Source organism: Berghia stephanieae, chromosome 4 (genome assembly GCF_034508935.2).
Source record: "Berghia stephanieae isolate SIO BIC M18660-M18661 chromosome 4, UCSD_Bste_1.3, whole genome shotgun sequence".
Classification (NCBI taxonomy): domain Eukaryota; kingdom Metazoa; phylum Mollusca; class Gastropoda; order Nudibranchia; family Aeolidiidae; genus Berghia; species Berghia stephanieae.
Genome location: NC_088363.1, coordinates 10,654,941 through 10,669,256, shown reverse-complemented (window position 1 = coordinate 10,669,256; position 14,316 = coordinate 10,654,941). Strand labels below are relative to the sequence as shown.

The 14,316-nt window shown below is 36.6% G+C and overlaps 1 protein-coding gene across 12 annotated transcripts in view; it reads right to left on the bottom strand.

Moving 5' to 3' along the window:
• LOC144970011 (protein diaphanous homolog 2-like) overlaps positions 1–14,316 on the bottom strand; it is a 110,669-nt gene that overhangs the window by 16,440 nt on the left and 79,913 nt on the right. For all 12 annotated transcript variants that reach the window (XM_078909166.1, XM_078909165.1, XM_078909163.1 and 9 more), the window contains exons 11-23: positions 13,581–13,699; positions 12,790–12,906; positions 12,308–12,426; positions 11,526–11,698; positions 9,952–10,380; positions 8,359–8,473; positions 7,081–7,170; positions 5,902–6,098; positions 4,794–4,880; positions 2,972–3,124; positions 2,029–2,158; positions 1,115–1,242; positions 450–614 (exon numbers count right to left, since the gene is read on the bottom strand). In XM_078909166.1, coding sequence (XP_078765292.1) covers positions 450–614; positions 1,115–1,242; positions 2,029–2,158; positions 2,972–3,124; positions 4,794–4,880; positions 5,902–6,098; positions 7,081–7,170; positions 8,359–8,473; positions 9,952–10,380; positions 11,526–11,698; positions 12,308–12,426; positions 12,790–12,906; positions 13,581–13,699 — 2,022 coding nt within the window. The remainder of the gene's footprint in view (positions 1–449; positions 615–1,114; positions 1,243–2,028; positions 2,159–2,971; positions 3,125–4,793; positions 4,881–5,901; positions 6,099–7,080; positions 7,171–8,358; positions 8,474–9,951; positions 10,381–11,525; positions 11,699–12,307; positions 12,427–12,789; positions 12,907–13,580; positions 13,700–14,316) is intronic.

Genomic DNA, 14,316 nt, shown 5'->3' with positions numbered 1-14,316 from the left:
ATATTCAGGTGTAAAATGAGTACCTGGCTGTTAACAGCATTGTCTGTCGGAAAAAAAAATTGTAATATCGCCTAACAAGCGTCATGTCTCGTCCTGCATGTTAAGGTGTTGCTGTTGGTTTGGGACTCCTTGTAAAGCACTCTGAGACAATTAGGTGATATTCAGAGAAGTAAGTGGAGCAGGCACTTATGTTGACAACAAGAGATGAAGTGAGTAGGAAAGTGCCAGAAGACAATAGAGAATAAACATTTTTCGCGGCGGTGATGGGGGTTTGAACCCGCGACCTTACTGGTACGACAACTCTACTGTCGCGGGTCCAAACCCCTATCACCGACGCGAAAATTTTTTATTCGCTCTTGTCTTCTGGCCCTTTCCTACTCACTTCATCTCTTGTTGTTAGCTGATATTGCAGTATATCAAAGCTCAACTTATTTCTTTTGGACACCAACCTGCAGACTGTCTTTGAAGATCTTGAGGTCACTAAAGAAATCCTCCAGAGCGTACTTCTTGGGGTCAAAGGCCAAGTATTTGGCTACCGTCTGGAATAATGACTCCATCTTTTTCAACATCGTCTGCAAGAGTTCATGCTGTTCTTTGGCGGATTGCGCGAAGTCGTGATCACACGGGATAGTCAAAGAATACAACAAAGTGGTTTAAAACCTACCTGATATTTGAATTTATCTAAACTTAACAATAGATAGTGAATGGATAAAGAAAAAAAGTCTTAAGGTCATTTTTTTCAAAATTAAAAGTGTAGACTAAAAAAAATAATAATAATAAGTAAGAAAAATACAATGTCCTTTTCAAGATTAGATAATGTAATGCAATAAGGTTAAAATGGATCAGTATCTTTATCACAGGAAGAAGAAATTCACTGATTATCATTAAAAAAATTTAAATGTGGGAAAGGATAAGAGAAGAAATATATTTAAAATCATTGGAAAAATAAGAAAGAAAATGATGTTTTTTTTTTCTTGTATTTTTCTTTCTTGCTTTGTCTGGCACCTTTCATACCCACTTGTTCAGATCTTTAATAAGTATGCAAATCCTTACCTCAATTTACAATACAGACATTATCAAACTGTAAGCAAGACTAATCGATGAAAAAGGATATTTTCATGACCTCTCCAAACTTGTCGTCGGGGTCCTGAGTTCCTTTTGTGATGGTCTTCATGTCGATCTCCAGCGTGTTGATCTGCTTACCCATTAAGGCGATATTCTTCTGTAACGTTTCCATGGAAACTGACGAAAGAAATGGATAGAACGCAGAGTTGATTTAAAGTATGAGAAATATCGGGTAGAGAAAAGTGGCAGGGGGAAAATTAGAATGAAAATATCATGATATAATAGAACAAAACTCGGGATCCAGTTGATACCGAACCCTCTGCTGAGTGTGTGTTAGGGTGAGAGAGAGAGAGAGAGAGAGAGAGAGAGAGAGAGAGAGAGAGAGAGAGAGAGAGAGAGAGTAAGAGAGAGAGAGAGAGAGAGAGAGAGAGAGAGATTGGCGAGCAGTCACACTATCCACTAACACAGTGATATTTTTATTCTGTTTTCATCTGGCACTCTCTTTATCCTGTATTTCTCATCTTATTGATCTGAATAAGTTTACTCTCTCTCGAATTCATATGCATGGAAAATCAAACAAATTTGTTCAATTTTCAATGGGAGGCACAGGTCCCCACTAAGAGGAAAACACTCAAACATTTACAAATAATATATAACATGTAAACAATACATAATATAGTACATAACAGAGAGAAGATTTACAAAGAAAAAAAATATCATCTCCCAAAACTAACTATATATTTCACAGTTTCCCTCCCAGCTAGGGTATCCGGCCAGGGCCAGGACAAAACCAAGTAATCTCATTCCAAGACAAAGACAAAGCAAGTTGGAAAATAGATTTAGGGGGATAGAAGACACAGTAAGAACCTCCCTGCCAATTATGGGATGTCAGGAACCCCACCCAGGAGCAAAGATTTGATATCTTAACCACCTAAATCTCTTGTCAAATCCAAACCAGGTTACCTCGAGCAGCCTTGTCCACATGGATGGTTTCCTCATTGAAGCCCAGGATGTCCTGATGTTTCTCCTCCAGGACTTGTGCCAGGAAATGTAAGACGGTGGTGGATCCGTCCTGACTCTTGGTGCCCTCAAGCTGATATTTACGATGACAAAGATAATAGAAAAATAAATCAACAGGAATCACTTGTGTTGTCCTAAGTGAACAAATTGGGGGTCGATAATCTTGCCCAAGAAAAAAAAAACCAACTTAAAAGGCCTAAAGTGTAGTGTGACTCAAACATTCTCTCACCATACTCAGGTGTAAAATGAGTACCTGGTCATTTAAAGCTTTGTCTCGGTCCCAAAAAAATTGTAATATTGCCTAACAGGCATCGTGTCTTGTCTTAAATGTTTTGTGTTGCTGTTGGCTAAGACCCCATTTAAAGCGCTATGAACATGTTTTGTGCGGCTATGTGGTCTAGTGGTATGACACTTGCTTTCGTATTGGAAGGTCCTGGGTTCGAGCCTCGCACTTGGCGCATAGTTGAGTCCTTGGAAAAGACTCTTTACTCACATTCTCTCACCGTACTCAGGTGTAAAATGAGTACCTGGTCATTTAAAGCTTTGTCTTGGTCCAAAAAAAAAATTGTAATATTGCTTAACAGGCGTCATGTCTTGTCCTACATGTTTTGTGTTGCTGTTGGCTAGGACTCCATATAAAGCGCTGTGAACATGTTTAGTGGATATTGCGGTATTTAAGATAAGATAAGATAAGATAAGATAAGATATATTATATTCATTAAAAAAAAATGGAAATTCGTTATTAATGGAAATTCGTTATAGTATTTATAATATTTACTTCTTTTTTGAAACTGTTCTATTCATTTTTGTTTACTACTTTTCACAGTCCATAACTTCCAGCAGCTTAGCCCAACTTTGACACTGTCGCATACATACAAATACGAACCTTGGTCAAAAAGGTGATGTCAAATCCCAGAGATTGGGCATTCCTGGATCCAGCATTCAAATAATTTCCAATCAGAAGTAACAGTTCCATCAGTCGAGAAAATTTACGGCTGTTCTTAACCTCTTCGCAAGCTTCTGTGGCAGCTACCAAGTCCTGGGGATAGGGAAAAATACAAGGCGATAGAATGAAAGTTGTTGTAGTGGTGGTGGTGGTGATAATAGTAGTAGTAGTAGTAGTAGTAGTAGTAGTAGTAGTAGTAGTTGAAGCAGTGGTGGTGATGTAAAAATAATCATAATAATAATTATAATAATAATAATAATAATAATAATAATAATAATAATAATAATAATAATAATAATAATAATAATAATAATAGTAATAATAATAATAATAATAATATATAATAATATAATAATAATAATAATAATAATAATAATAATAATAATAATAATAATAATAATAATAATAATAATATTAATAATAATAATAATAATAATAGTAATAATAGTAACAATAATTATTATAATAATATATAAATAATAATAACAAATAATAATTCTTAAAAATGACGCCCTTCCATGAGGGAATATAGACAATTCATCAAAAAAATTTCAACAGAAATAACCCACACTGTCCAAAGTTAATAACGGACTGGACGACCCAGGGTTTGAGTCCGCTCTGAGTGGTGCATAATTGCATCCTTGGAAAAGGCTCTTTACTAACATTCTCTCATGATACTCAGGAGTAAAATGAGAACCTGGCTGTTAACAGCATTTGTTGGGAAAAAAAATAAATTAATATCGCCTAACAGGCTTCACTTCTTTTCCTACATGTGAAATGCTGCTGTTGGCAAGGGATCAATCCCCTTGTAAAGTGCTTTGAACACTTTATGTAGGTATTTTGCTCGATAAAGGCTCCAGTTTGTATATGTTTTTTTGTTTCGTTTTTTTTAAAATATCAAACTATGAAGAATATCTTGAAATAAAGATGGAGTGCAGAGATGTACACTGACATGCTTTTTGTTTTTGGATGTTTTATTGGGGATTTGTTTTTGTTTTTAAGGGTTTTATGGCGCTTGCAACACATTTACGTTATATCAGCACCAGTAAAAAGGAAGAAAATGGGATAGTTTTGTTTTTATGTGTTTTTAAGGGTTTTATGGCGCTTGCAACACATTTACGTTATATCAGCGCCAGTAAAAAGGAAGAAAATGGGATAGTAAAAAGTTCTAGAATTACAATTAAAGCAGCCAAGAAAAAGTAAGACATAGGGGAACTGGGAACAAATAGGGATCAGATGTAGATTCCAAGAGCATACCACCAATGTACTTAGTTTGAGATCACCTATAAGTCTCATCCGGACACAAGTACAAAATCCAACAAAGAGGAATACACTCAAATGCTTACATTATACATTCAAAATAACAAATATAAGAATACATAACAGAGAGATGGTTTACAAGGAAAAAAATATCTCCCAAAACAATAACTATGCATTTGACTGTTTCCCTCCCAGCTAGGACTCCGGCCAGGGCCAGGAAAAAACAGAGTAATCTCATTCCAAGACAAAGACAGAAAGCATGTTGGAAAACAGTTAAAGGGGATAGAAGACACAGTATGTACCCCCCTGCCCACTATGGGAGGTCAGGATCCCCACCCAAATATTGGGGATAATGAATATAGTTTCTTCAATGTGAAAAGAACTAAAATCTTGTTTCTGGTCATTAAAAAGAAATTGAAAATTGTTTTTTTTTGGCATCTAGTCCACTCCGGCATAATACTGCTTTGAGATGCCAGGCCACATATTAAGATTGATCACTCACCGGTTTGATGTCGGAGACCATTTCTGGGAATGTCATCTTGAAGACCATCGAGTTCAGACGGGGCATCAGACGTTTGATGGTTGACATCTGGAAACGAAATGATTAATGGCGTTTAAAAAAAATAATTATCATCTTTTTATTATATGTGTCAATACATGACATAACCAACAAGGTGAAAATTTTGGATTTGCATTTTTAAACAAATTTTTTTAAAAGAGTATGCTCCCCAGAGCGTTTTAATCGTTATTTGAAGTAAATTGGGTGATTTTTCATGAAGTTATGGGAAACTTTTCTCAAATTTCATACTTTTTCAATTTGACTAGCAGTAAAAAATATTGCTTTGATATTTTCCCGAAGATGTACAAAAAGGGTTGATTTAATCATTTATGACAAGAACTCATTTTTTATATAAATTGATCTTCTAACTAAACTTTATCTCAGTTCAAACCTTTCCACCATCTGACTATTTATGTCATTCACTGTAACATATTATTACCATTTGAGTCCATCTTTTCACCATAATTAAATGCCATTTAATTTATTGAGTTACTCCCCTTGACGCTGATTGAACTTCTGTTTTCTTTGCTTTTTTTTTTTTTTTGATTGAAAATAAAATGGCAGAAGAGAATGTTCTTGTTTTAATCTGTACTAATTGCCCTTTATTTTAGAATCTTAGAACGAAAACCTTAGGTAAGAATGAACTCACAACAACAACTGGCAGAAGAGAATGTTCTTGTTTTAATCTGTACTAATACTCTTCAACAGTCGTAGCGTCACTTCCTTCCTAATGACGCATGGTAATTTAGTAACACTGGCTCTAAATTATCAGAACAATGGCGGACGCCCGTATGAAATATTTCTCCGGCGAGCATAAAAGCGTATCCAGAGGAAAAAAAACACACATAAATTTGATCATGTTTTGACTTTTACACATTCTGATCACAAGGCATATGAAAAGTTCTAGCCAGCATGAAGAATAAAAAGTAATGATTTTCTTTGTTTAGAACCACGATGGCCACCATTGCCGGGCGGCGTGACATCAGACTACTGAATCCTATTACCTTTATTTTAGAATCTTAGAACGAAAACCTAAGGTGAAAGAACTCACAACAACAGCAAACTGTTCAGGTTCTGCCATGTCTGCGTACTCGTCCTTGAGCTCCCCGAGACGTTTCATCTGTTCGGGTTCCGGCATGTACTTGATGAGCTGCTCTAACATCTGGACCGACAATTGACCTTCGTCTACTGACAAAATTCGTCGTTTGATTTCTTCGTACGGAATCTTGATGGATCCTAGCAGGATTGCTGGTATAAAATAAATAAATAAATAAATAAATAAATAACTTTTTTTGATAAATAAAATTCCCTTTATTCATCCCCAAGGGGAAATTTGTCTCTAGGGTCTATTCCAAGGGAAGACTGGAATAACCCAGGCGTCAGCTGCAGTGCAGCGCTGCAAAGTGAGCTAGGGCGAGGTGACTTGCTCAAGGCCACACAGTGCAGTGGGTGATCAAACTCGTTACCTTTTGGGTACGAGGAACAGACAGTACCGCTGAGCCACGCTGTCCCACAATGATTTAAAGAGTGTTGACTTTATGTGGTTTCCAGTGTACAAAACCAGAAAGGTGAATCAGAAATTTTAAACAATTATAAAGTGTCTTGATATGACAGTTGTTACAGACAGGGCATAAGATGACATCACATTTATTATATATGCTAAAAAAAAAAAGATTACACCCTTCCACCACAGCATCATCAGATATTGTTACCTAAGTATTCCATGAAGGAATATAAGATAATCCATCAAACAGGATGTCTGATGTCAACAGAAATCACCCATGTTGTCCCAAGTGAGCAAATTGGGGGTTAATAATCTTGCCCATGGAAAAAAAACCCCAAAGTACCTGAAGCGGGGCTCGAACACGGGACCTTCCAGATCACATTGCAATCAATGCCTTAACCACTCGGCCACTTCGCCTTAATCTAAATTGAAGGCCACAGGGGAAAATCGATCAAAGTCCGAAAGACCCGTACTGTTCTAATGTCACAATAATTTGGTATTAAAATCAACCAATAGCTTGTTTTTTATATATACATCTGACTTGTGGTCAAAATATATAAGTTCATTAATTCACATTCAGTTCAATTCATGTTATCATGTGGCGTTTTCAAATGGGTTTCCAAACTTTAATTTTGATTTTCTCAAAAGCTGAAAAATGTGACTTTGATCGTTTTTCCCCTGTGGTCTTCAATTATGAATGTGACCACTAAGAAAAAACAAACTCACAAAGGTTTTGGGCTGACTTCATATCCAGGACCTTTAATTCTTTACCCTTCTTGGCGGGTTTTTCTGCCGTCTGCTGGATATCTTTCTTGGCTGAAATAAATAGAAATGTGACCATGATGGAACGTGGGGGAGTACTTTCTGACAGACTAGATAGATACATGGCACTTCTGTTCATAACTTATTTTTACAAGGCCCGATCATACAATCAAAATGATCTGCTAAGAATAACACAACTTTATAAAAAAACACACACACAAACCCCCCCCCCCCCCCCCCAAAAAAAAAAACCCCAAAAAAACCCCCAAAAAACAATATAAAAAAAAAACAAAAAAAAAACAAAATTCCCAAATAAACAAAGAAAAAAAACAAAACAACAACAACAAGAAAAAGTAAAGAAGAAAAAAGAATCAATAAAACATACTGAAAGCAAAGTACTGTTTATTAAAAGGTTGAATCTCTATCTATTTTCCTAACATTCAATGTTAAACATACACAGGATGAGGTCAATGATAATGTACAAAACTGATAAAAATCAGCGCAGAGAAACATTAATAATAATAATAATATTAATAATAATATAATAATAATAATAATAATAATAATAATAATAATAATATTAATAATAATATAATAATAATAATAATAATAATATTAATAATAATATTAATAATAATAATAATAATAATAATATTATAGTTAACTCATATGAACAAACACACAAAAACGTTCACAAAACTTGAATGCGGCAAGAGCTGAATAAATTATGGCTGTTACCACTACTAGAGACCTGCCAACCCTTTACAATACAAAAGTGGAATAAGAACGCCAGAAAATAGGAATCTGAGACCAAAAAAATGGGAATTTCTTGACAATTGATATTTTTGTATTAAAATGACCACCAGCGTTGCCACAAACACATAAAGACAGCATTTTGGCACAGCTGGCAAAACTACACATGACCACATGTGTTAGGTAATGGAATCGGGGATGCAATTCATATTCCTACTTAGCTCCCTTTTGACTATCATTTTTTAAAAATAACCTTTTTAATCCCCCCCCCCCCCCCAACCCGCCCACAACACCGCCTCCTTTTTATTCTTACCATTATCCTCATCTTTGAACATCTGAAATTTTGGAGACAATGGAGGAAATGTGGAAAAAGGAAGGGTGAAAATAGGAATGATTCTGCCAAAATCGGAAAGATTGGCAAGTATGCATGCTACTGTCAATGCACATATTATAGATTTACAATTACAATACACACATATATAGACTTACGTGGAGCTTTGGTGGAAAACAACGTTTCTAGATTGGTAAACATCTCGGGATTTTCAAACTGCTCCTCGTTAATTTTGACCCATAGCGAGTCTTTGTCCAAGGCTTTGGCGTTCACCTGAAAATAAGTTAGAAGTTGTGTTGTGAAATGATACAACTTAAAAGTTTGTGTTGTGAAATGATACAACTTAAAAGTTTGTGTTGTGAAATGATACAACTTAAAAGTTTGTGTTGTGAAATGATACAACTTAAAAGTTTGTGTTGTGAAATGATACAACTTAAAAGTTTGTGTTGTGAAATGATACAACTTAAAAGTTTGTTTAGATTATTGTTTATTTTTAAACATTCAAGAAATAATATGAAGTTCAAGACGATGGTAGTCAAAAGATTTTAGATCTTGGGACCTTGCTCACTAGGTGGTCCTCATAGATCAGTTGGTAGAGCACTTGGCTTCACATGCAAAGGGACTGAGATTGATCCCGGGTAAAGTCGAGATTATATTTTTTTCCAACTCTCGTGTCTACCAAGTTGTGATGGATTGGGTAACTGGGTCTATTAAATCTGGTGGGAAGTACTTTGTGACAGATTAGCAATCTATCCAAAGGGTAGCAAGAAATTGTTTTGTTTTTGTTTTTAAGGGTTTTACGGCACTTGCAACACATTAAGGTTATATCAGCGCCAGTAAAAAGGAAGAAAATGGGATAGTAAAAAGTTCTAGAATTACAATTAAAGCACAAAAGAAAAGGCAAGACAAAGGGGAATAGGTTCAAATAGGGAACAGATGTAGATTCCAAGAGCACACAGTCAAAGTACTTAGTTTGAGATCACCTAAAAGTCGTATCCAGACACAAGCACATGTACCAACTAAGAGGAATACACTCAAATGTTTACCAATCATATAATATAATATGCAAACTAAACATAATACAATGCATAACAGAGAGATGATTTACAAGGAAAAAAATATCATCTCCCAAAAGAATAACTATATATTCGACTGTTTCCCTCCCAGCCAAGGAACTCCGGCAAGGATCAGGACAAAACTAAGTAATCTCATACCAAGACAATGACAGGAAACAATTGGAAAATGAGTATGGGGGGGATAGAAGACACAGCATGTACCTCCCTGCCCACTATGGGAGGTCAGGATCCCCAAGCAAGAAATTGCTATTGGTTGTTTTACGCTATAGAAACAGGGATAAACTCCGGTTCCATAATGAAGACAATATCAGGGGGGAAACAAAAAAAAAGAAGAAAAATGGACGTTTCTCAAATGGATATGGTTCAATTGAGTAAACCTTAAACGAACCCTCTCCCTACCAGCCATTTTCAGAATTTTACCCAAAACTTCACACCCACCCAACACAAAAACAGACATATCTAACTCAAACAGAAAAGCAACAAGCACATTCTATGCATAATATTGTTCGACAATATGAGCTCTGTTACAGAATGTCAAGTTTTTATAGCTATAGCAAAAAGAAATGAAATCTGCATGAGAAAAGTGACGGTTGCATCGTAAACAAATGTGACGATTTTCCAACAGGTGGTAAGGAGAGGGTTAAGCAGAAACCGTTCCTAAAAAGGATATCATACCTTGTTCCAATTGAGTCGTTTGGTGGTTACGCTTGTGGAGTATTTCTTTTTGGGCTGCATTCCATGTGGAAGCTTTTCTGTGAATGGCGAGAAGCCACCGAATCCTCCCCCACCACCTCCAGGGGGTGGGGGTGGTGGAGGGCCCCCACCCGGTGGGGGAGGTGGACCAGGGGGAGGCGGTGGACCTCCTCCTGGAGGTGGAGGTGGTGGAGGGGGTACGCCCCCGGGGGGAGGAGGAGGAGGAGGGGGAGGAGGTGGGGGTGGGGCACCGCCTGGGGGAGGAGGTGGAGGAGGAGGTGGGGGAGGAGGCGGTGGAACACCTCCTGGGGGAGGTGGTGCGGGCGGGACTCCTGTGCCGGCAGTCGCCCCACCTCCACCACCCCCTTTGTTGAGTACTGATGAGATGGTTGCATTGAGGTTGTCGCTTACCTGATAAAAAAAAAATGAATAGAAAAAATCTTAACATTAGAAAATTATCATTTCTTTTATCAATTACAATTATAATCTACTATTGAACAAATCGTCTCGAGGAAACACGTTAACATTTTAAAAAAAATTTCAATTATCCATGATTTGTTCATACAGGGCGTCTGATAAAAAAGTGTAAGAATAAAAACTGATTACAGCTTGTCAATGAATCAATGCAGTGGAACATCTATGGAATTGAATGCTAGAAAGTTTTGTATCCGCGAAACCTGGTAGTTAACAGAGTTGTCTCTGTCGAAAATTAATTGTAATATTGCCTAACAGGGGACATGTCATAACTTACATGTTAAGTTGATTAAGGACTCCTTGTAAAAAAAAAACCAAACAAACAAACAAAAAACCCCCACAAAACTTCAGCTTTTATCTAGAGCAATATCTACTGAACATGCTCAAAGTGCTTTACAAGGGATCCCTAGCCAACAGCAACACTTAAAATGTAGGTGGAGACTTGATGCCTTTACTGTGAAATTTTCCGATAAAGACAACACTGTAAACGGCCAGGTACTCATTTTACACACACATTTGTACTCAGTACAGTGAGAGAATGTGAGTAAAGAGCCTTTACCAAGGGCTCAACTATGCGCTGCTCAGAGTTGAACTCGACCCTGGAACTTCTGATCCAACAGCGTGTGTTATACCACAAGACCACATAGCCACATACAAAAAGGTCAACATCAAAATGAAATTGAACCTCTAATAGCAGACTGAAAAAACCATTGAACAAACCTAAATTAAAACAACTTAAAAAAACAGCAAATAAATACTTAGATGGAATGTTTCAGACTCAAAAGCCTTCTTCAGCCATCAATTCTTTAAGTGCCTAGAGCTGTTTGTATATGGATGGGTACTGTATAAATGATCTACATTGTTATTATTATAATTATCAGTTAGAGAAAGATTCTGAGCCCAAAACGTTCCATGTTAAGCATTTTGGTCTTTTCTGAAGCTAATACATTGTTAGATGAACAAGTTTTGAGCCGAAACGTTCCAGGTTAAGAATATTATTGAAGCTATTCTATTCAATCTTGTCCAATTATTAATTTTAAAATGAACACATAGAAATAAAAAAGAATTCATCCTTCACTCACTTTTTCTTTCAACTGTGTAATTTCGAGTTCGTACTGTTCCACCTTGGCCTGCAGCGTGGTGGCCCTGGCCTCGGACTCTTGCTTGGCCGTCAGGTAGTCGTCCAGCTTGTTGGTCATCTCAGCCACACTCAAATCCCCCGTGTCTTCGAACCTTGCACCAGCTGATAGACTGCCTATTGTGTCAAACAAACAAAATAACAATGGAGAAGGAAACATGATGTAAATACATAGCGGCAACTTTTTCAAAGAGATAAAATAGGACAAACTAATGCACGCTAAAGAATTGAACAGGTGTGTAAGAAAGGTGCCAGACAAAGCAAGAAAGAAAAATACAAGAAAAAAACAAAAACATCCCAAAAAATCAGTCGACTTCGACTGGGGATCGAACCTCAGACCTTCTGATTACCGGTCAGACGTGCTGCATTACACATTTGACCGGTAATTAAAAGGTCTGAGGTTTGATCCCCAGTGGAGGTCGACTGATTTTCTGGGGAAGGTTTTTCTTCTTGTATTTTTCTTTCTTGCTTTGTCTGGCACCTTTCTTACACACCTGTTCAGTTCTTTATCTTACACCAGTGCCTGCTCCTTAATTTCTTAATATAATACAAGCTACCATATTGACCACTAAATGTTTGACTATTATGAAATATAATGTAGATTGAATTTGATAAACATGAAATTTACCTCAAACTCTCTCTATCTATCTGCTCCCCATTTTGATTTGATTATTAAAAATTCCCCAAAAAACAATAATATTAGTATAAAAAAAACTCCAATAATACCTAATAATGGTTCTGTATCAATGTTGAATCGTTTGGTGTGTCTGAAGTCAGGATCGGTCCCGTTCCGATGTAAGACTATTTGAGATACACACTCTTCTATCAGCTTGAAGTATTGAGGCCTGGAATCGTGGGAAAGAGAGTAAATGATTATCTCATTCATTCAAAATTGCATCATTTACTTTTTACAAATGCTTAATGTTGTTGAGGGAATGCAATCAACAATCAAAAATTAGAATAGGAGCTTAATTTATTTAGCAAACACGAATGATGGTATTGCCTTAGTCAATAAGAGAGACAGAGAGAAGAGAGAGAGAGAAAAAGAGAGAGAGAGAGAAAGAGAGAGAGGGAGAAAGAGACAGAGAGAGAGAGAGAGTGAAAGAGAGAGAGATAGAAAGAGAGAGAGAGAGAGAGAGAGAGAGAGAGAGAGAGAGAGAGAGAGAGAGAGAGAGAGAGAGAGAGAGAGATATGACTTAATCACTTACCTAGCATACATGTCGTCCCGAATGAGTAGAAGATGTTGAAGGATGGATAGAAAGTACGGTTGGGAGATGGTGTTGGCGACAGTGTGGTTGATCAGGTTGAAGCAACTTAATGTGTCTCTGAGACGGAGTGAAGGAACTTTTTTGTGTTAATCAACATTTTCCAGGTCATGAATTAGGAAAATGTCTTTTTTCAAAATCTTTACACAACCCAGAAAAAGAAAAGAAAAGAAAAAGAAAAGAAATACGAAAAAAAACCCCCCAAAAAACAAACCTCCTCCCCTCCCTCAAAAAGAAAACACACTAAAAACAAGACAAACATTTTCAAGAAGTTATAAAAATATTTTTTAAAGATGATCTGATGTGACGCATAGCCAAATAAGTAAAACTAATCCCCCAGCCCCCGCCCAAAAAAAAAAAAGACAAAAAGCAAAAAACAAAACAAAACAATGATAAACAAATTTTAAAAAGACGAATTAAAACAAAATCCAAAAGACGAAGACAAGATTTAAAAAACGGAAACAAGAAAAAAAAAACCCGAAACAAAAAGAAGACAAATATGATCAAAATGTTTATGAAAGTCATGAATCTAAATTTCTGTAAATAAAAAAGCAATCACAGCATTAAGTGAAGGATAAAGATCTGAACAAGTGTGCATGAAAGGTGCCAGACAAAGCAAGAAAGAAAAGTACACGAAAAAATACCATCCCAAAAATTCAGTCTACCTCCACTGGGAATCGAACCTCAGACCCTCTGATTACCAGTCAGACGTGCTACTATTATGTAAAGGATACTGCATTTCTGTGCTGATGTTGTCATAACGTTGAGAGAATTCATCGTAGTCCTCCAGTTTGTGTTCTATAAAAATGTGGACATGTGTCTTTAATTCTTCATCTTCTTGGGCATCTAACCACTGCGGGGAAGGAGAGAGAGAAAAAAAAAAGGAAATCTTATTCACAGTAAATTTGTCAGCAGATACGTCGAGGTGAAAACAATGATGACATTAAGATCTGGCCATGCAAGGGAGAAAATAAAAGGAATCCTTATTCAGAGTGTATTTGTCAGCAAACAAATGCAGAAAAAAACCCCCCAAAAACAAACAGCAGTGAAACAATGAGAAAACAATAGTCAAATCTAATATTATCACCATCATCATTATCATTAAAATAATGGTCTCAATTATAAAGTTTATTCACTTATCCAGGCTCAAGTCTATGACTATTTCACCAACATCATCACCACCACCACCATCATCAAAGTAGCCTCAATTATAAAGTTTGGAGCAGAGCGTTTAAAACTCTGAGATTATGAGAAAAGAATTCTTTTTTCTACACTGTATTTGTCCCTATCCATGAATCCAGGCTAGGAACGGCCATTTCACCATCTTAAAGTAGTGTTTCTGAGCCATTTGGCCCAAGGAGCAGGAGTTTATCCCGGTTTCTATAGCTTAAAACGGACAACAGCAATTGCTTGTTCCCCTTTAGATAGGATACTAGTCTATCGCAAAGTACTTTCACCCAGTTCTAACTA